The sequence below is a fragment of the Anabrus simplex genome, chromosome 1 (assembly GCF_040414725.1).
Source record: "Anabrus simplex isolate iqAnaSimp1 chromosome 1, ASM4041472v1, whole genome shotgun sequence".
NCBI classification, from domain to species: Eukaryota; Metazoa; Arthropoda; class Insecta; order Orthoptera; family Tettigoniidae; genus Anabrus; species Anabrus simplex.
Genome location: NC_090265.1, coordinates 43,006,024 through 43,027,130, shown reverse-complemented (window position 1 = coordinate 43,027,130; position 21,107 = coordinate 43,006,024). Strand labels below are relative to the sequence as shown.

Below are 21,107 nucleotides of genomic sequence, written 5' to 3'. Positions count from 1 at the left end.
TAAAAATCAACTTTCTAGATTTAACCATCACTAGAAACTCAGATTCTTTCAGTTATAAAATATTCAGAAAACCCACTCAAACAGCCTCCACCATTCGCCAAGATTCAGTGCACCCCCAGTCCCACAAACGAGCCACATACAACAGCCTAGTTCACCGAGCCTTCAGCATACCTATGTCCAAGAAAGATCTAAAGAACAAACTCAACACAATCCGCGGAATCGCAAAATTCAACGGCTTCAGCAACCATTTTATAGAAAGGATAATCAATAAACATAAATTTCGCCCAAAAACTACCCTCAAAAAAGAAACAACTAAACCTCTAACATTTTCCACCTTCACGTTCAACAATGATATCTACAAATTAACCAATATCTTTAAGAAACAAGGCGTTAAAATAGCCTTCAAAACCAACTATAAGAACATGAACGTTTTACACAATACTTCACACATCAACAGGACCAGCAGTTTTTTAAAATCAGGAGTTTATAAGATCAAATGTAACACCTGTGGAAAAACCTACATCGGGCAAACCGGTAGAAACTTCAATATCAGATACCACGAGCACACTAACGCAATAAAATACAACAAGTTTTCAGCCATCGGCCAACACATGCAAGATTATAACCATAATTTCACCAATATCGAACAAGACATGGACATCCTCGTATTAGCAAACAAGGGCCCTTTACTCGACATAATGGAAAATTACTACATACACCTAGACCAATACTTTAATGCCAGTCACAATGAAATCTCAGAGAAACCCAACATACTCTTCGATCTATTTATCACTTTCCTCAGAAACAATAATGCAGCCAACCAAAACTCAACCCTAACTTTAATCAAAGGTACTTTTCCGAGACAATTACCCTTTCTCCCGCACGCTTCAACCCCACCTTAAGCCCTCTTCCCCTCTTAAACCACCTCCACTCTTCCTAAGCTATATATAATTTTATGTGTGTCATTTCACATTGCATTCTTCATTATAAGGACTTACTGTTTTCCATGATTATATAATTTTTACAACACTTTTATACTTTGTTCCAAACCTCTTATGTATATTCCTTGTATATTTATTAGCTATTACTCACCTGTCCCATACTAACATCTTTTTTCATTTACCACATTCACTTGTTATTCCATAATAATCTTACTGTTAAAATTAACATGTTCTTAGGATTTCGTCAAGAGTGATCTTTGCTTTGATGTGGCTGATGATGACCCCTAGATGGGTCGAAACTAGTTCCATGTAATTTTAAAATATTGCGAATATACACTGACTGACAGAGCAAATGCAACACCAAGAAGGAGTGGTTCGAAAGGGATGAAAGTTGGGGAAAAAACAGAGACGGCATGGATGAATAATTGATGTTTATTTCAAACCGATATGCAGGTTACACAATGCGCACGGCATGGACTCAGTAGGATGTAGGACCACCGCGAGCGGCGATGCACGCAGAAACACGTCGAGGTACAGAGTCAATAAGAGTGCGGATGGTGTCCTGAGGGATGGTTCTCCATTCTCTGTCAACCATTTGCCACAGTTGGTCGTCCGTACGAGGCTGGGGCAGAGTTTGCAAACGGCGTCCAATGAGATCCCACACGTGTTCGATTGGTGAGAGATCCGGAGAGTACGCTGGCCACGGAAGCATCTGTACACCTTGTAGAGCCTGTTGGGAGATGCGAGCAGTGTGTGGGCGGGCATTATTCTGCTGAAACAGAGCATTGGGCAGCCCCTGAAGATACGGGAGTGCCACCGGCCGCAGCACATGCTGCACGTAGCGGTGGGCATTTAACGTGCCTTGAATACGCACTAGAGGTGACGTGGAATCATACGCAATAGCGCCCCAAACCATGATGCCGCGTTGTCTAGCGGTAGGGCGCTCCACAGTTACTGCCGGATTTGACCTTTCTCCACGCCGACGCCACACTCGTCTGCGGTGACTATCACTGACAGAACAGAAGCGTGACTCATCGGAGAACACGACGTTCCGCCATTCCCTCATCCAAGTCGCTCTAGCCCGGCACCATGCCAGGCGTGCACGTCTATGCTGTGGAGTCAATGGTAGTCTTCTGAGTGGACGCCGGGAGTGCAGGCCTCCGTCAACCAATCGACTGGAAATTGTTCTGGTCGATATTGGAACAGCCAGGGTGTCTTGCACATGCTGAAGAATGGCGGTTGACGTGGCGTGCGGGGCTGCCACCGCTTGGCGGCGGATGCGCCGATTCTCGCGTGCTGACGTCACTCGGGCTTCGACTGGACCCCTCGCACGTGCCACATGTCCCTGCGCCAACCACATTCGCCACAGGCGCTGCACCGTGGACACATCCCTATGGGTATCGGCTGCGATTTGACGAAGCGACCAACCTGCCCTTCTGAGCCCGATCACCATACCCCTCGTAAAGTCGTCTGTCTGCTGGAAATGCCTCCGTTGACGGCGGCCTGGCCTTCTTAGCTATACACGTGTCCTGTGGCACACGACAACACGTTCTACAATGACTGTCGGCTGAGAAATCACGGTACGAATTGGGCCATTCGCCAACGCCGTGTCCCATTTATCGTTCGCTACGTGCGCAGCACAGCGGCGCATTTCACATCATGAGCATACCTCAGTGACGTCAGTCTACCCTGCAATTGGCATAAAGTTCTGACCACTCCTTCTTGGTGTTGCATTTGCTCTGTCAGTCAGTGTATTTTGTATTGAATAGGTGGAAACCTTTACTGTGTTGTTACTCATATGTTATTCTCAGTTCAATACGGACCAACAACATGAAATTTATAACCCTTAATCATAGAATACAGTAAAACCTTGTTAATTCAAAGTCGTTGGGACGCAAAAATCGGACTTTGAATTACGTGATTACGAATTAACCGCCAACTTGTAATTCTGAAATGCGAATCCTTTTCGCGTCACAAAATAACTAGTTTCAAAATGTATCCAACAAGGTGCGTTTACACTATTCAAGTAATGCACTTGAATAACTCACTGATAAACTTAATCTCGTGCAAAAAAAAAATGCAGCTTGTTTCAAAGACAAGGAGAAATCTATGCTGATTCCTCTGTGCAGGGGAATTCAAGAGGACAAACTGTGGCAAATAGTCGTTTATAAGAAGGGGAGTTTGCCTGTCGTAAGAGGCGGCTACAAGGGGCGACCAAGGGATGATTGAATTAGAACCATGAAACTACTTTGGATTCGTACCATCATGCGGGGACACCATGGGTTGCCTGTACTTGGAAGTTGCGTCGTACCCATGTGAGCAACACCATGGGTCTGGGCGTAGCCTGTGAGTTGTACCACTATATGAGCGACACCATTGGTCTGCGTTGCCTGTGATTAGTACCCACTATGTGCGGAACACCACGGAGCCCGTGGGACCGGCACCCGTGACTAGTACACCTAGGTGAGGAAACTCCTCGGTTTGCGTTGGCTCTGAGTGGTGCCATTGTGTGAGAAAAACCATAGGTCTGCGTTCAGTGTACGAAGTGCAATACTTGTGAGTAGTACCATCTTGTGTGGAACACCGTGAGTCTTCTCTACTTTTGATTAGTACCCCAACATGACAAATACCATGGTTCTACTTTACTCGCGACATGTACCATTCTGTGGTGCTGCAGTCGTGGATTTTGCACCCCTATAGACATCCAGCATCATTGTGCTTTGTAAGTGGTCCCTTGGTCAGTAATACTATTATTCACGATTTTTGTTTTTGTTTTTTTGTGTCTGATTCACTTTTTTTCTTCTTCTTCTTCTAGGGTTCATGTCCACCCATTCATTCTTCATGACATTTTTTGTTTTATTTTGGTCAGTGGATGAATTTGAATTTTTTGTTATTTCATTTCGTATCATTAGGGGCCGATGACCTTGATGTTAGGCCCCTTTAAACAAGCATCATCATCATCATCATCATCAAGAAGGGGAGTTCGGGATTGGAATAACTTACCAAGAGAGATGTTCAATAAATTTCAAATTTCTTTGCAATCATTTAAGAAAAAGGCTAGGAATCTACCCATGCTACCAGAAGGAATCTTCTCTATCTGCATGCAGTAGAGAGAATTGTGAGAAGTTGTTTGGCATCTCTGTAACAGACTCGTAATCAATTGCAAATCTGTCCAATATGGAAATTTGACTGCAAAAGAAGGCAGACTGGAAGGAAACTGGAAGCAAGCCCATAAATTTGAATGACTGGGAAAAAATATTATACAAGCTGATGGATGGAGATGTCAATCCTGCCAACAGTAAAATTGAAGGTAAGCCTGGTCTGATTTGAATATGAAGTTCAGTAGTGGAAGGGGAACAGGCCCTATTGTGAGCCCCATGAGCTGTGATGTGTTCTTGTGTTTCATCATCACAAAGGCATTTGATTGCTGTCAGCACTAGAAGATTATCCAGGCCCTTTGTAGAGTAGATGTGGATGAAAAAGACATCCAACTTATTACCAGTCTCCAGTGATACCAGGTTGCACAAGTCCGAGTCAAAAAACAGGTGACAGAATTAGTAGAAATACGCACACCGAGAATGGGGAAGATACGTCATGAATACGAAGATAATCTCCAGTGAAAGTATGGAAGGTGATCATAGATTATTAGTTGTGGAATTAAAACAAGTAAAACTCCCTAAAATTGTATTGAAGAAGAAACCAGACATCAGGATTTGGGAATTGGAGGAGGAGGATAAAAGAATGGCATTCCAAGATTGTATAAAAAGGAAATTGCCTAACTCGGAAATACAGAGTGGAGAAGAAGAGTGGGACAATTTAAGACAAACATTTGTGGAAGCAGCAATTGAGGTATGCAGGAAAACAAAAGCAAAGGTTAAGGGAAAGGAGACATGGTGGTGGACAGACAAAATAAAAAATGAAATAAAAGAAAGGAACAAGGTGAAGAAAGAAATGGATAAGGAAAAGCAAAAACCGTATCAGAGCGATGAGAATAAGATAGAAAGGTTGCATGTGGAATACAAAAGATTGAAACTACAAGTAAAGGGGAGTATCAAGGAAGAAAAGGAGAAAAGTTGGGGAGAGTTTATCAACAAAATTGAGCAAGATAGTCAAGGAAATCAGAAACTATTACACAGAGTAATAAAATCAAAAAGAATAAATCAAGAAAAAATTAAGGCATTAGAGAGAGAAGATGGATCCATAGTACATGACGAAAAGGGTCTTCAGAAGGTGATGGCTAAGTATTTAGAAAAACTTTATAATGAGGATGACTGCTTGGAGGAAGAAGGAGATTAGAACATGGAAATTATAGACGGAGAAAAAGAAGAGAACCCGATAACATTGTTGGAACTTGAAAGAGCAGTGAAAGCAATGACCAAAGGTAAAGCAAGTGAAAAAGATAAATTCAATGCTGATTCGATTAAGGCAATGGGAAGCATTGGACTATAGTGGCTATACGGAGCCCTTACTGCCATATGGATGGATGAAAGGATACCTGAAGATTGGCAACAAGGAAGCATTGTACCACTGTTCAAAAAAGGAAATAGGATGAAATGTGAAAATTATAGAGGTATAACCCTATTATCGCATGGGCTAAAAATAATGGAGAAAGTCATAGTCAAAAGACTGAGGGATATAATAGAAACACAGTTAGAGGAAGAACAATAAGGCTTTAGACCAAATAGATCAACAATGGACTTGATATTTACGATAATGGAAAAACGTCTGGAAAGGAACAAGAAATTCATCTTCATATTTTTGGATTTGGAAAAAGCTTATGATACAGTTAAGAGAAAAGGAATGTACCAAAATCATTAATTAACAAGATAAAATGTTGTATCATGAGAGTAAAAGCAGTGTACAAGTGGGGAGTGGTGACTAAAACATTTTATACAAAAAATAAGGTCTCAAGCAAGGATGTGCACTGTTGCCATTATTGTTTATAACATTGATGGATGGAATCATATAACATGTAAAACAGAGTATCAGTAGTTATGAAGTGAATGCTTTGGTATTTGCAGATGATGTGGTGATTGGGGGAAAGGGAGAAAAGGATGTACAAAGGAGACTGGACATTTGGAATGAAAATATGAAGGAGTTTGGAATGATAGATAGATAGATAGATAGATAGATAGATAGATAGATAGATAGATAGATAGATAGATAGATAGATAAAGAATGGGTGAGCCCTGCTTTTGCAGGTCTGTAGGTCTGTGAAGACCCTTTGTGTCTCTTAAACGGGTTTGCCTAGTCCAGCCCTAGTACTCCTATAAAGGATACCAGTGTCCAGATGTTGGCATTCCTGATGTCTTCCAGGCTCACGAAATGTGAGCCAAGATATTGATTTCTAGTGCTTGCAAGAGCCTCGCACTGACACAACACATGCGCAGAGGTCTCTTCCTCCCTACCGCATCTTCTACACATCGGATCCTGACTGATTTTCATGATGTGTAGGTGTCTCTGTAAGGTATTGTGGCCTGTCAACAGTCCAACTACCATTCGCATTCTGGTCCTATTCAAATTTATCAGGACCTTTTTATAACTTTGGCTAAGCCCTTTGATAAGTTCACGTGCCTGCCTTGCTATAGTTAACCTCTTCCAAATGGCTAAGTGAGACTGGTTTGTCCACTGGGATATTACCAGTTTCACGCTTCGGAGTGGCACTCCCAGGAAGGGCTCTGGTCCTATGAAAGGACCTTTTGAGCCTTGTTTCGCTAGTTTGTCAGCTTCATTTCCACTGATACCTGTGTGCCCAGGGACCCATAAATAATAGTGTAACTGAGCTTATTTCACACAGCTGATCTAACATCCTTTGGCATTCCCATACCATTTTTGATGTTGTTCTAACTGCGCATAGTGCTTTTAACACTGCCTGGCTATCACTGCAAATGGTGATGCATCTTCTATGTCCAGGCATGTTCCATATATATATATACAGCACAGGCCAGTATTCCATATACTTCGGCCTGGAAAACAGTAGCATATTTACCCATGGGAAGGGAGAGCCTTGTCTTAGGCCTCCAGAACCCTGTGCCTGTGCCCGTCTCTGTCCGCGAGCCATCTGTGTACCATGTACAGCCCCCAGACCCAAGACGGGCCTCAGCATCTGCAGCCCACTCCTCCCTTGTGGGTATCACCACTGTGAACTTATAATTCAGATTAAAACTAGGTTTCATCAGGTCCCCGATCATCATTGTCGTAGGGCGAGTTTGGAATGGTAATTAGTAAAAAGAAAACTGTAGTCATATGCACTGTGGAAAAGAGAAGCCAAGTGAACATAGACGGAGAACGGTTAGAGAATGTAGAACAGTTTATGTATCTGGGTAGCATTATTAATGGAAGTATTCTCCCGTCACCGAGAGAACCAAACCTGATGTAAACAAAGAAAAATGTGTATCCGTATGTATCCATCCGCGGTCTAAATGGTGATTGGAGAATCACTGGGCTACTCCCGGACACATGGCAGGAACCACATGGGCAGTACTGAAACTGTCGTTACTTCGCTTGATTGCGGCGATTACATCAGGATAAGCTATACATAGACTTGCCGGATACCACTGACGTCAACATGTAGTTGACAGGCAATTGTGATGCGGATTACTGCACAAATTATACTCACTGTCCGCGAAAAATAACCAGCAATGAATGATAAATGGCATCTCGATATTTAACATATCAGAAAAGAAAGGTAGATTTGAATTTATGGCCGAAACGTAAATACGTAATAAATCAATCACAACAGCGCATTTAAGTAAAACTTCACACATTTAATATTCTAATCGAATAAAATTCTAGCGAGGAACTTACAGCATAGAAAAGGCAATATTAAAACAATAAAATGTACAGTACTTTACCTAATCAGAATGTGACAAAGGACGAACGCCTCCCAAGTCGGCGCTTCTTTGATTTCCCAGGTGTTCTTAACAATCCTTGGTGCATTCGTACGCTGCGCGCGATATTAATGCTCCACTCCGAAACACAAGTGAACTCGGATGTCAGCTTCGCAAATCCTTTAAAGCTAAAGTCGGTTATTTCGTACAAAATTTATGAAACACATTCAATGCAATTGCCTTCTCGCCACTTTTCAAAGGTTTCCCTTTGCGATGCTTAACGAACTCAATTCGGTGATCCACATTGCACAAGAACAAGTAATGTCTCACTCGCTCACTCACTCACTGTATCTGCTTGCTTCCCAAGCTCACAGCTTAACAAAATGGCGGGTCAAGGATGAGCTCATGCATCCCTGGTGCTCTTCAATTTGAAATGCTTGTTTATATTAAATAACATTGAATACAAATAGTTTTTTGTATATTTCTCTGACTTAAATTATTTGAGGAATTATATTTCGGACATTTTGCATCTACGATCGCATTAGCCATGATGTGGCTAACGAACTAGTTTCATGTCTCCGCGTAGGTGTCCCGCGGCAGCACTAACCAATAAATGTTAACCCAAGCATGTGCTTATGTTTACATCACAACTGGTTCTCTGGGTGAAATCTGTATAATGAAATCAACCCTGAAATTAGGGTAACAGACTAAGTAAAAGTACAACATTTTATCAAGTCAGAGAACTTTTATGGGATGACAGTGTACCCAAGTAAAAAAAATTAACATTATGTAAACAGTATTTCATACCAATTGTAACATACAGTCTAGAAATGCTGGTAATTAATAAGAGACAAGATAGTAAGATCCAAGCAGTAGAAATGAAATTACCGAGCTCGATAGCTGCAGTCGCTTAAGTGTGGCCAGTATCCAGTATTCGGGAGATAGTAGGTTCGAACCCCACTGTCAGCAGCCCCGGTTTTCCGTGGTTTCCCCATTTTCACACCAGGCAAATGCTGGGGCTGTACCTTAATTAAGGCCACGGCCGTTTCCTTCCCAGTCCTAGCCCTTTCTTGTCCCATCGTCGCCGTAAGACATGTCTGTGTCGGTGCGACGTAAAGCCAATAGCAAAAAAAAAAAAAAGAACATCGGTTAAAAAGACAAGAAGAGATTATTAAAATCAGAGTAGAGCTAAATATAGAACCGTTAATACAGAAGATACAGAAAGCAAGACTGAGATGGTTCAGACATGTCAGAAGAATGGGAAAGGAACGGGTAGCATGAAGAGAATTGTAAAGAGAAGTTAAGGGAAAGGGTGAGAAGAAGGTGGATGGATCAGATTTGGAAGGACGTTAGAGAAGCTGTATTGGATGTGGCAGAAGTAATGGAGCAGGAAAAGTGGAAGGACGGATAGGAGTGGAAGAGGCTTGTTAACCACACCCAGGCGAGTGGAGTGGGACATTGATGATGATGATGATGATGATGATGATGATGATGATGATGATGATGATGATGATGACGACGACGACACAGAGGCAAGATTGCATATTTTCCCATACTTAGTTCAGTATTTACTCTGAGGAGATATTTACAGAATCTTTGACTGGTGTAAGTGTGGTCATCCGAATTAAGAGGGAGTACCTGAACAACATATGGTACACAGACGACACGGTCCTGCAAGCCACCTGGCTGAAGGATATGCAAGCATTGGTGGACCAAGTGAGAACTACAAGCGAATCTTCCGCATTAGATTAAATCATGAAATGATGACGACTAAAAAGACCAAGTACATGGTGATAAGCCGCATAGAAAAAGCAGGTATATTGATGGCAGGAATTGAAAAAAATGAGAGAGTTGACAATTGTAGATTTTCAGCACAGTCTTTCTGCCTTTTTTATTTTATTTTTAGGAATGTAATTGTTATTATTTATATTGTATTGTCTTTATCATAATGAATATTGTTTATAGGTTAGTATTATTGTATTAAGCTGCAGAATAACTGTTCTGTCCACCCAGATGTAAAATGTATTTTTTGCATGTGCAGAATAAACAAAGATATGAGATCATTACATACTAACAGAATACGAAATTGGTTTACCATAAGAAAAAGGAGAGGACAGTCTAGATCAGGGCCTCTCAGGGTGCATGCACCGGTGCATTGAGTGGCGCAAGGTGCAAAAGACGACTTCGCTAGGTTGGCCAGTGTGCAGATCACCCATTCCTCGACTTTGAGCCACAGTAGCTCTGTCTCTCTCTTTCCCTATGCCTGTCTCTCTCGCACCGCCTGTCTCTCTCCCCCCCCCCCTCCTCACTTGCTCTGCAGCACTCCATCATCCGAGCTGAGTTGAGCTGAGTCGCCCCGTGACAAAACACTGGTCCAAAGAAATTCGAGTCAGGCCGGTGCAGGTCTCTGCGCCTAGTTTCACACGAATAGAATTCTGGGCATTTGAGAGGTCGTCGTCTAGGTCATTCCCCCATACTGGATTATTCTCTCTCAGACTGATATTTCATTTTTTTTATTCTACTTGGCATCCTTGCCCGAGTTACATGCTCTTCCTCTGTGGTCTACACTGTTTCCCTCTCCCCCACTCGTACAGAAAGGTTCTTCTTTTAATGTTTTTTGATCCAGTTTTTGTCCATGTAATCGTTTTTTGTCAAATTTCTTTAATTTTTTGTATTTTTAAAAACTGTCTTTCTATTGTTCTTTTGTCTAGGTCTCAGTATAAAGCCAGGAAAGCAAGTAGAAGGAATGGTTTTGCTGCTGGATGTTGTCAACCATTGTCTTGAGCTAACTCTTCTCACAGAAATAATGGCTCGAGTGAACAAGAAACAAGGTGATGTAACCTAGAGTTTGGATTTTGACATTTTTATCCTTCTTGTCCATGTTTTAAGTTGATTTTAGCACATTTCTAGCATTCGTGAACATGTTTTTTATTGGTTCTCTGAATGAATATTTTAGCATTAGATCATATTTCGGTCAAATCATCAAATAACATGATTCTCCAAGATAGGAACATGTATAAGACTACATAATAGGATAGAGTGCGGCCAGTATCCAGTATTAAGGAGATAGTGGGTTCGAACCCCACTGTTGGCAGCCCTGAAGATGGTTTTCCGTGGTTTCTCAGTTTCACACCAGGCACATGCTGGGGCTGTACCGTAATTAAGGCCACGGACACTTCTTTCCCACTCCTAGACCTTTTCTATCCCATCGTCGCCATAAGACCTGTCTATGTCGGTGCGATGTAAGCATCTTGCCAAAAAAAAAAAAAAAAACCACAATAACAGAACACAAAAGGACAAGGATGATCTCAACGTTTTCATACACTGCTGCCTTCAAATAGGTAGCCTTTCTCTTCATCAATTCCAGTTCTTTTCCAACCATTTCTTAGTCTTTTATCACCTGTGTTGGGCTAAGTGGCTCAGACGGTTGAGGCACTGGCCTTCTGACCCCAACTTGGCAGGTTCGATTGTGGCTTATTCCAATGGTATTTGAAGATGCTCAGATATGTCAGCCTTTCGTTGGTAGATTTACTGGCATGTGAAAACTCCCATGGGACTAAATTTTGGCACCTTGGTGTCTCTGAAAAATGTGAAAATAGTTATAGTGAGAATTCATAATGGCGAAAAATTTACTCGCTATTTTGAGCACCTTCAAATACCACCAAACTGAGGCAGGATCGAACCTGCCAAGTTGGGGTTAGAAGGCCAGCATCTCAACCGTCTGAGTCACTCAGCCTGGCTTTTTTCTTCAAACAGCATCACCTAACCTGACTGTATGTGTGTCATGAAAACAAATTTCAAGTGCATGTAGAGGAATGATAACATTCTCACAATAGATTTACATGGGAATAGCCTCTCAGAAATTTAACCAGACACAAGTTAAAATAAACTAACCTCTGAAATCAGTGATGCACTCTGCCATATCCTAGGGTGTATCACATTCTTACTGAATTTCAGTATAGAGTATTAAAATAAAGCGATCGTTTATTTAGCTTTAATTTCTAACGAGTTAACAACTGCTTTTGACCACGTTATTTACGTATTTGTTACGAAAATATGTTCTCTTTCATTTCTAATTTTCTGTACAGAACAGCAGTCGATGGGTAACAGTAATCAAGTCCGACATTGCCTTCGAATGTTGATGAGAGAGCTCACAAGGGCACATAGCAAGAAAATGATACCGAAGGTTGTATTTTATGGCAAACACTTGTTTTCTTATTCAAACAACGTCACCTAACCTAACGTAACCGCGTATGTACCATGGAAACATATACTGTATCAAGCGCCGGTAGAAAAGCGATAACCTTGTTGCTATAAATTTATATGAGAATAGCCTTACCGAAATTTAACCAGGCGCGAAAAAATATAATCTAACCTGCGAAATCAGTGATGCGCTCTGCCATATCTTGAGGTGTATCACATTCTTACTTAATTTCAGTGTAGGGTATTAAAATGAAGTGATCGTTTACTTAGTCTTCATTTCTAACGAGTAAACAACTGCTATATATCACATTATTTACGCATTTGTTACGAAAACATGTTCTTCTATTTCATTTCTAATTTTCTCTACAGGACAACAGTCTACGGGTAGCACTAATTGCCTCCGACATCGCCTTCGAATGTTGACGAGAGCACTCGTTAGTGGACATAGTGAGGAAACGATACCGAAGATGATTGATCACATGAAATACATTGGCTGGGTGCATACATATCAGTAACGGAAATCATGCACGCTTAATTGCTCGTAATAATGGTTGTGTCAATGATAAGGCTTTTGCTGTAACCGAAGGATAATACACAGTTTTTTTATATAGGAGTTTTGAAGGGACAGACAAAAACTGATTTTATAATTGGGTTCTCGTTATATGCCCTATTCGCTATATCGCACTTCTACTGTGTTTTTATTTTACCATCTGTGTTCATATTTATCCATTTGTCTCTTCCCTTGAACAGTGTTTATCCAACCATCTTTTATTCCACACTTCCTGCATCAAGACTGAGGATCTGTCAAAGTGGCTGCTCTGTGAGTGTTAATGCCCACCCTCCTTTAGAAGCTGGGAAGTAGAAACAACCTTGTCTGGAGTTGAGAAGAAATGAACGTTGAAGAATTGGGATTGATGAGGGAGAGCCTATCTGTTTGAGGATGCCACTGTATAAAGATGTGGAAATTATCTCTCTTTTTTTTTTTTTTTTCTTTTTTCATATTTGTATGCGTTTCCTTTTCTATTGCTCCTTCTTTCCACGCTGACATGTTATTGTGTCTTGTTAAAGTACGTACGAGGAGAGATATATAGATGGGATTTTATTTTTTATTTAAATTTATTTATTGAAATATACAAGGCATTAAAATTTATTTTTCCACATAGTTTCCTGCTTTGGAAATGCACTTGTCCCAGCATATGGGCAGCTTTTTGATGCCCTCATCATAAAAAGAATGGGGTGTTGTCACCAGCCACTTGTGCAGGAAGTCTTCCATACTCTTGTCATCTTCAAATTGTTGTCCTAAAGCTTCTTTAAAGAAGAACACAACACAAAAACACATATTTCGTTATTCATTGCTAAATATGTATTATGGGAATGTAATAACAAAGCCGTTACTCTGGTGCCTCTATGTTCAACCATTCTCAAGTTATGTGCAGAAGTAGTAACTGGTCGTGACGTCACTGCGCTGTAGAGTCTACCTGGTAGCCTTGACGCTGGGAGTAAACTCGCGCAGTCTTTTTCCACACTCCATCTGCTACAGCCGTGTTCTTCTGTTGCCAGTGTTAGTGGGCTTATTTTTATTTATAATGGATGTAAATATCATTCGTCCGTATCAGCATGAGCCAGAATGAACGACGTTTGCTGATGTCCATTCAGATAGCGATTTTGACATGGATATGCTAATTTGGTGTAAATGTAGTGAGTGTACCATCATGGATACGGATGAAGAAAGTGTATGCTGTTGTGAATTAGACAATGTAACAGCAGTGAAATCTGAGAAGTTTATGTGTATAACAAGAAATCCCTCATTTACAAGGCTTAATTTAGACCGTGAAGTATTGACAATGACAAGGCATAACATGAGCTTAAAAACAAAGAACATGGCAAGGAAATGCGTACTGACAGCTTTAAATCCATCAAATAGAACTTGGTGTTTTATTTGTTACAAACAGTTCATTTCGTGGGTAAATTCATGGACTGCGATTGGTAAAAAGAACAGAGTTGTCATACCATCATGTGTTGTCAACACCATAAGGAACACATTTCCAGAACCCGATGGCACCTATCTGGGCTTCAAGCTGTAAATGAAAAAATGAAATTAAAACAGTAGAATTATGTAAGAGTTTCCGAAGCTTGTTTGTATGATAAATATAGATAATGCATTATTTTGACATGAAGTACGGTACTTCATTTATTGTTGCGAGTGAAATCGTGAGAAGTGCTTCTTGATCAGGTTGTCATTGGAAGGTCGAGGTATTGGAGCGATGTTTTTAAGCAGTGACAGATCCATTGCTTGATCTTCAGGTGAGGCTCTAGTATAGTTCGTTTGCAAGAGATTTATTTTGTTCATATTGCCTTCTTCCATCCATCGCTTGACGCCTCATATTTCTGTTTTATCACCCAGGCTCCTGTTGATTTTGAGTACTGAGTTTTGATACCAGCTTTCAATTTATTGATGTTCCAATTATAGTCCAATGCAACAATCACTGACCTGAGATTTAAGCCTCTGTATGAGAAATGAACTCTTTTAGGAGCGTATTTCAAACGAAGGTTGTGATAACTTTCTAGGCTTCCGGTGTGAACTTAGTGTTTTATATGTTACACATCTTTTAAAAAAGATTTGTCTAAAACTATTTTCTTCAAGGCTTCATATGAACTTGAATTTCCTTTAATCCACATTTTCTTTCTCTCTTCCTCCTCCGTTAATGTATCGTGCTCACAGGATTTCCATTCACCGTTTTCTAACCACTTATGCTCATTTTTACGTGGTGCAAAATTAACGTAAATTTATTGATTAACACATATCTGTTTCCATTACATATTTGTGCTGCCCACCATAAATGATTATTTATACTGGCCTTCCACGCTTGAACTTCTGGATGATTTTTATTGAGATCTTTCATCTTTTTCATTAGACATTTTGATATGTGCCAAACATCAAATTCGTGTTCAATATCAGGATACTGCATTCTCCGTAAATACCTTACTCCTTTGTTTCTATCGGAAAGGAAGAGTTTTATATTGCAATTTTCCTCCTGTACAATCTTCCTCATCGCGATTTCACACGCAGCCCTTTCAAGATCACTTTTCACCATCACTCTCTGAACAAGTTCCAAATGAGCTGTGCGGCCTGTATTTATATCCATTAGTGAATACACTAAATATTTGGCTGAAAATCCAGGAGAATTGTACTGGCAATCTCCGGCTAACCAGATGGGTTTGGCACTGCTTTTCAAACAAACAATAACATTAGTCCTTTCTTGATCCCAAGCACCCTCAACTATTGGACCAGTTACTCTATGAATAATTCTATCATGTACAGTTCGTGACATCATATGTAAGTTAACACTATGAGGCCGGACGTTTCAAGATGGCGTCCCTACCCTGTGCCGGCGTAATTTAGACTCTCAGAAAAAAAATCACAGTTCTGTCTGTTTTCGCATTATAAATTAACAAATTTTTATACATATTTTACAAAGAGTGGGCTATCCTACGAAATCAAATAAAAAATGCTTACCTTCAGCATTGGAAAGAAACATAGGCTACAATATTGGTCCATTCTGATATCCTTGTTCACGCACTTGAATTTCTATAGAAAAGTTTGATAGTTTTTAGTCACTGAATAACAGAAATTACACATTGTTATTCCCAATACTTAGCTTTGGTATGGTAACACTCAAAACATTCTCCTATGCAAAGATCTACGTCACATTTACGACAATATATGGTTGTCATTTTCTTCACAGCACGACCGGTGTTATGTTTGGACTTGTAGCAAACCTTGCATGTACGCTGCGCGTGTCCTTCCTTCTTCGCGCCTACTGCAGGTATTCTGTGTGGAGAATGATCTCTACCTACTAGCTTTCCTGCAATTGATGCTCGTGATTCTTCAGTAATTTCGGCCCCAACACTACTCACCAAATCATTCGCTAAACGTTCACAAAATTTCGAAAGGGGAATTTTTTGTGAAGAAGCCTTATGGTACAGTTTATAGGCATTCACTATGGCAAGATCAAACAGATGGAAGAATAATTTTTTCCACCACTTGATCTATTTCCTTGTGAATGCATAATATGCCAACAATTGGTCGGACTTATCAACACCAATTTTGAATTTGTTATAGTCTACTACTGCTGATGGTTTGGATTTCTCGTGGCTCCCTCTTGCTGCGGGTACTTCAATCATGTCATAATGTGCAGTGCTCAGCATATACACATCTCGAACATCTCGCCATTTTATTGCTAGAAGGTGTTCTTTCTGCAATGACATTTTTTTCACCCTTTTTCAGTTTTCGCAAACTCTGATTTTGGCATTCCTTTCCGATTTGGCATCACGGTGCCAGCTGCTTTAGTCTTTCTGCAATGACATTTTTTCACCCTTTTTCAGTTTTTTCGCGAACTCTGATTTTGGCATTCCTTTCCGATTTGGCATCACAGTGCCAGCTGCTTTAGTCTGACAGTCCCACAGATGGTCATAAATGGTGGGGCTTGAAAACCATCTGCCCATATACACTGTGTGCCCCCTATTTTTTTACTGGTTCACACAGTCTGTCAACAACATTGAAGGAAGAATTGTAATCCTCCACTGTGACATGAGCCCCAGAATACACTTCCATGTTGCAAACATAACCACTCGTTGCTTCACAGAGTTGAAAGATCTTGATTCCATACTTCTGTTGCTTTCCTCTCATGAACACACGAAAAAATATACGTCCCTGAAATGGACATATCGCTTCATCGATTGTCAATGATTCATCAGGAGAGTAACAATCCTGAAAACTTGTTTTCAGGCAGTCTAGTATTGGTCGGATTTTGAATAGAGGATCATAGCCTGGATGGCTCCTTTGTTTTTGCTTATCATTGTCATTCAGATGCAACATTGTCAGAATAGCAAGAAATCGGTCTCTTGACATTCCAATGGACTTTGCGTAGTCAGTTTTTAGAATTGGTGTTGTGCTCCAGTAGTCCCGGAGAAAAGGTTTACGAATCAAACACATGTGAATCACTACTGCAAAAAATAAGTTTAGTTCATTCAGAGTCACTGGTTTCCACTGTGCATGCACTGATTTAGGTTTCAAAGGGCCTTCTTGCTTCTTTAGATGTATTTGCTGTAGGGCATATCTGTTACTTTCCACTCGGATAACATTCAGTACATTACTGTCAAAAAAATAAACTAAAGAAATCTAGAGGTGAAGATTCTGCAGAAATACCAAGGTTATTAGCATTCAGTCCTGGTGCGCCAGAAAAAACGGGCCTGTTCACAGGAGTAACATCTTGTTTCCATTGTGTTCCCGTGCTTCTCACCTCCCTTCGTCTTTTTGCGACTGGTTCTTCTGGTGATGAATCTGATGATTCAGCATCCTGAGGGACTTGTATATTTTCATTCTCTTCTTCACGATCACTTTCATACAGATCAGAATCTGAATCGTTCACAAGTTCCGTAATAATCTGTTCACTTATCCGTGGGCTGTAAGCATGTGTAGGGTTTCCTTTACTTGTACAAGGTCCGGGATCCATATCTCAATAATTATACAGTATAAATCGACTACTTGAGAGATGATTGCAGACTGTTGACTCACTACACTTTCATTCTAAATCTGTGAAGTCATATAATCTATCATTAGAACACACGCACGTAAATTTGAGCTTATCTAACCAGAGCACGCGAGGAGTATGTACGTCAGCAATTAAGTAAGATCTAACTGAGCGCACGTGGCTACGAAACATCGTCCCTAAGTTGCACCACCAATCACTATCGATCGACACCACCATCTAACGATAGTAAAGGAAATCGACAACACGTCAAAGCAAAAACTAATTCGATAACATGAATAGCTATCGAGTGTCTGAATTTCAAATATTGTGGTAGTAGTATTACTAACAGCGGCACTCAGGCTCACGCCGCGTGGTAGTAATATTACTACCGGCGGGCGCATAGTGTTAATGGACTTGCAGAATGACCAAAAAGGTTCAAACAGAATGTCTGACAACAACAATGCTGATGATATTAAGACATTTCTTTCCTTCCATAGGTTCAGAATACCAATGGACTTTATTACCACAATCGCAAAGTGATTTTACGCACAACATAGTCCCTTGAGTGTAATGTGAAATGTTTTTCACTTTACTTTTACAAATGTAACAAATTTCAAAGAGTGTGAGCAAACTTGTCCCCGCTACAAAGAAATATGAACCTGTAATATGTACAACGTCCTGAGTGTGTTCATTATCAGTGTCACTAATATAACTTTCACTGTCACTTTCATCTGCTTCATAGAAACTCTCATTCAACTGTTCTCCCATTACGTCACTGTTCAAGGCTGTACCAGAAGTTGCAACGTCGAAGTATTTTCTAGCTACCGTATTTCACGGCATAATCGTCGCACTTTTTATACCAAAATTTTTGAAAAAAATTGTAGGGTGCGACCATTATACGATGAATATTTAATACCAGTATTTGTATTACTCAAAAAATGTATTTATAACTAAATTGTATTTGATACAAATTTAAGATGCACGTAATACTTGCGTTTATACATCAAAATAATTAAAATAGTCTAAAACAAAATTCATAATTTTTCGCAACAATTCGGCGAACGTTTTTCCAACCTGAAAATAAAAATGAACGTATTAAGTTAATTTGTCATTAATTTGAGTATTAAAGTTAAAATATTACACTTGCAAAAAATTATCGCTTTGTTGTGAAATGCGGACTTACCGGTACGCAATTTATTCCAAATCTTCGGTGTCGCTATTGCAGGTTTCGCTATCTGGTGCGCCGTCCTCGCCTCTGTTAATACCAGTATCAGATTCTTAGTCTCCCTGCCACACTGCGTCATCTTCGGAACCGTCTAGTGCATTCGAAATCCCAGTCCTTTTGAAGCTCTTGGAGACTAGTTCAGGTGGTATAAGATCCCAACTCTTCTTCACCCACGAGCATAACAAGTCCAAGGGTGGACGCCTGATATTTCCGGCGGGCGTCAATTGCTGATCGCCGCTCATCATCCACTCGTTGTAAAATCGACGTAAGTGGTCTTTAAAGGGTTTATTAACACATACGTCTAGTGGCTGCAAAGCAGATGTTAGGTCACCAGGAATGACTATCTGTCGTGTCTTATTTCTAGTGAGAATTTGCTTCACTTCGTTCACGAGGTGACCTCGGAAACTATCTAAAACAAGCAGAGCTGGTTGTTTTAGTAGTGCACCAGGTCTTCTATTCCACACAGTTTTAACCCAGTCCAGCATGAGTTCTACGTCCATCCAACCCTTTGGTTGCACTCATACATGAATTCCACGGGGAAACTGTATATTCTTAGGCATCATTTTCCTCTTGAAAATGATGTAAGGTGGCAACTTTCTCCCGTCAGCTGTAATGGCTAGCATTGCCGTGCATCGCAACTTCTCACTACCGCTGGTTTTCATTAATACACTCAGTGATCCTTTTAGCGCAATAGTGCTGTTGCGAGGCATATCAGAAAAGATTGGAGTCTGATCGGCATTACCGATTTGAGAAAGCAAGTACGAAGTTTCCTTGCGCAAACGTATGACAAATCGGTGAAAATTTACAATCTTGTCCGTGTAATCAGCAGGCAACTTTTGGCTTAGTGTTGTTCTCCTTTGCACTGACAGATTGTGTCGTCACATGAACCCCTTAATCCACCCACGAGTCGCCTTAAACTGAGTTACCGGTATGTTGTGTTTGCGCGCTACCTCCTGTCCCTTAATTTGTAACATTTCATATGATACACTGCAGCCATTGTTACGTATTTCACTGACGTACCTAAACACTTCTTCGTCAATTATAGGAAACTTCCCTGTTTTAGGACCTCTAAACGCGCGTCTAGAAGGGTTTGTGCTTTTTAGCTTGTTTTTTACTTTCCGTCAGTCATGCACCAACTTTTCACTCACAGAAAATTTTCTTTCTGCATCTCTGTTCCCGTGCTGTTCAGCGGAGGGAATTACGCTTAGCTTGAAGCCCGCAGAATAGTTTCTATATTTACCCATAATCGCTTATAAATGCTTCACACGTTAATGTTTTGCGATATAAATGACTTTCCGTAATTGTTCACTATTAAAACAAATTATTTCTGCAAACACCCAAAACACAAATTAAAAACTTAAATTCTCACGCACACATGTCTACAGTAATCACGTAAATCTGAAACAAATAAATGCATCTGTGATCTGACCATTCCAGAGCAGCCAATACTGTTAGGCAGCAAGGAAGCATGCAACAATTTATCATTTTAGCTCGTTGGTTGCGACACACTACTGCGCTTGCGCAAAGCTCTCAAACCGGAGCTCTAGCTAGCGCGGTGTAGATCTTCTGTATAGTTGACTGTATTCAGAGACGTCAGTAACAAACATTGATTTTTTTCAATTTCTTTTAAACATACGGTAATTAGGTTAATATTTCTTCCCAGTTATTGATTATTTTACATTACATTACTGACGAGTTTATAAAATAAAACTTTAATAGCATTGGATAATAATTATCTTGACTGCTTGGATAAAAGTTTTCATCCCATGCCCTGACACTTATGACATAGTAGTAAGATAAGAGTCTAGCGATGACAGCTGAGACATCATAAATAATTCGGCTGAATAATTCCGTGGAAATCTGCGTTAACGTCTTGGATTTCACTTCGTGCGCAATAACACAGGAGCCGGCCCCATGGTGTAGGGGTAACGTGCTTGCCTCTTACACGGAGGCCTCGGGTTCAATTCACGGCCGGGTCAGGGAATTTTACCTGTATCTGAGGGCTGGTTCGAGGTCCATTCAACCTACCTAGCCGGTATTTCCTGGCGACGTTGCCGATAAGCGATAACTTACAGCCTTACGTATTTCAAATGGGAACTCATAATATGTAGGTGGTGAATAAATAGTACACTGTCTCGCGACCACGTTGTCAAACTGCCGATAGTCTACCGGTAAGCCATGCGTCGTACATATACCGGTATTATTTATTTATACGTTGTGCAACATGTCGCAAACGTGACTGTGTTGCCAAATTGCCCATAAATCATACACGTATTTAAATTGCGTATTCATGTGCAACTTACGTTGCAGTTCCATTTACCTTTTAACCAGATTAGTGAACTACATTTGGACGTGCGACGATTATGTAATTAAA

General features: G+C 40.5%; 1 protein-coding gene across 1 annotated transcript in view; it reads left to right on the top strand.

Moving 5' to 3' along the window:
* Rrp5 (Ribosomal RNA Processing 5) overlaps positions 1-21,107 on the top strand; it is a 385,044-nt gene that overhangs the window by 189,200 nt on the left and 174,737 nt on the right. Inside the window, exon 12 of the mRNA XM_067156013.2 lies at positions 10,483-10,602. Coding sequence (XP_067012114.2) covers positions 10,483-10,602 — 120 coding nt within the window. The remainder of the gene's footprint in view (positions 1-10,482; positions 10,603-21,107) is intronic.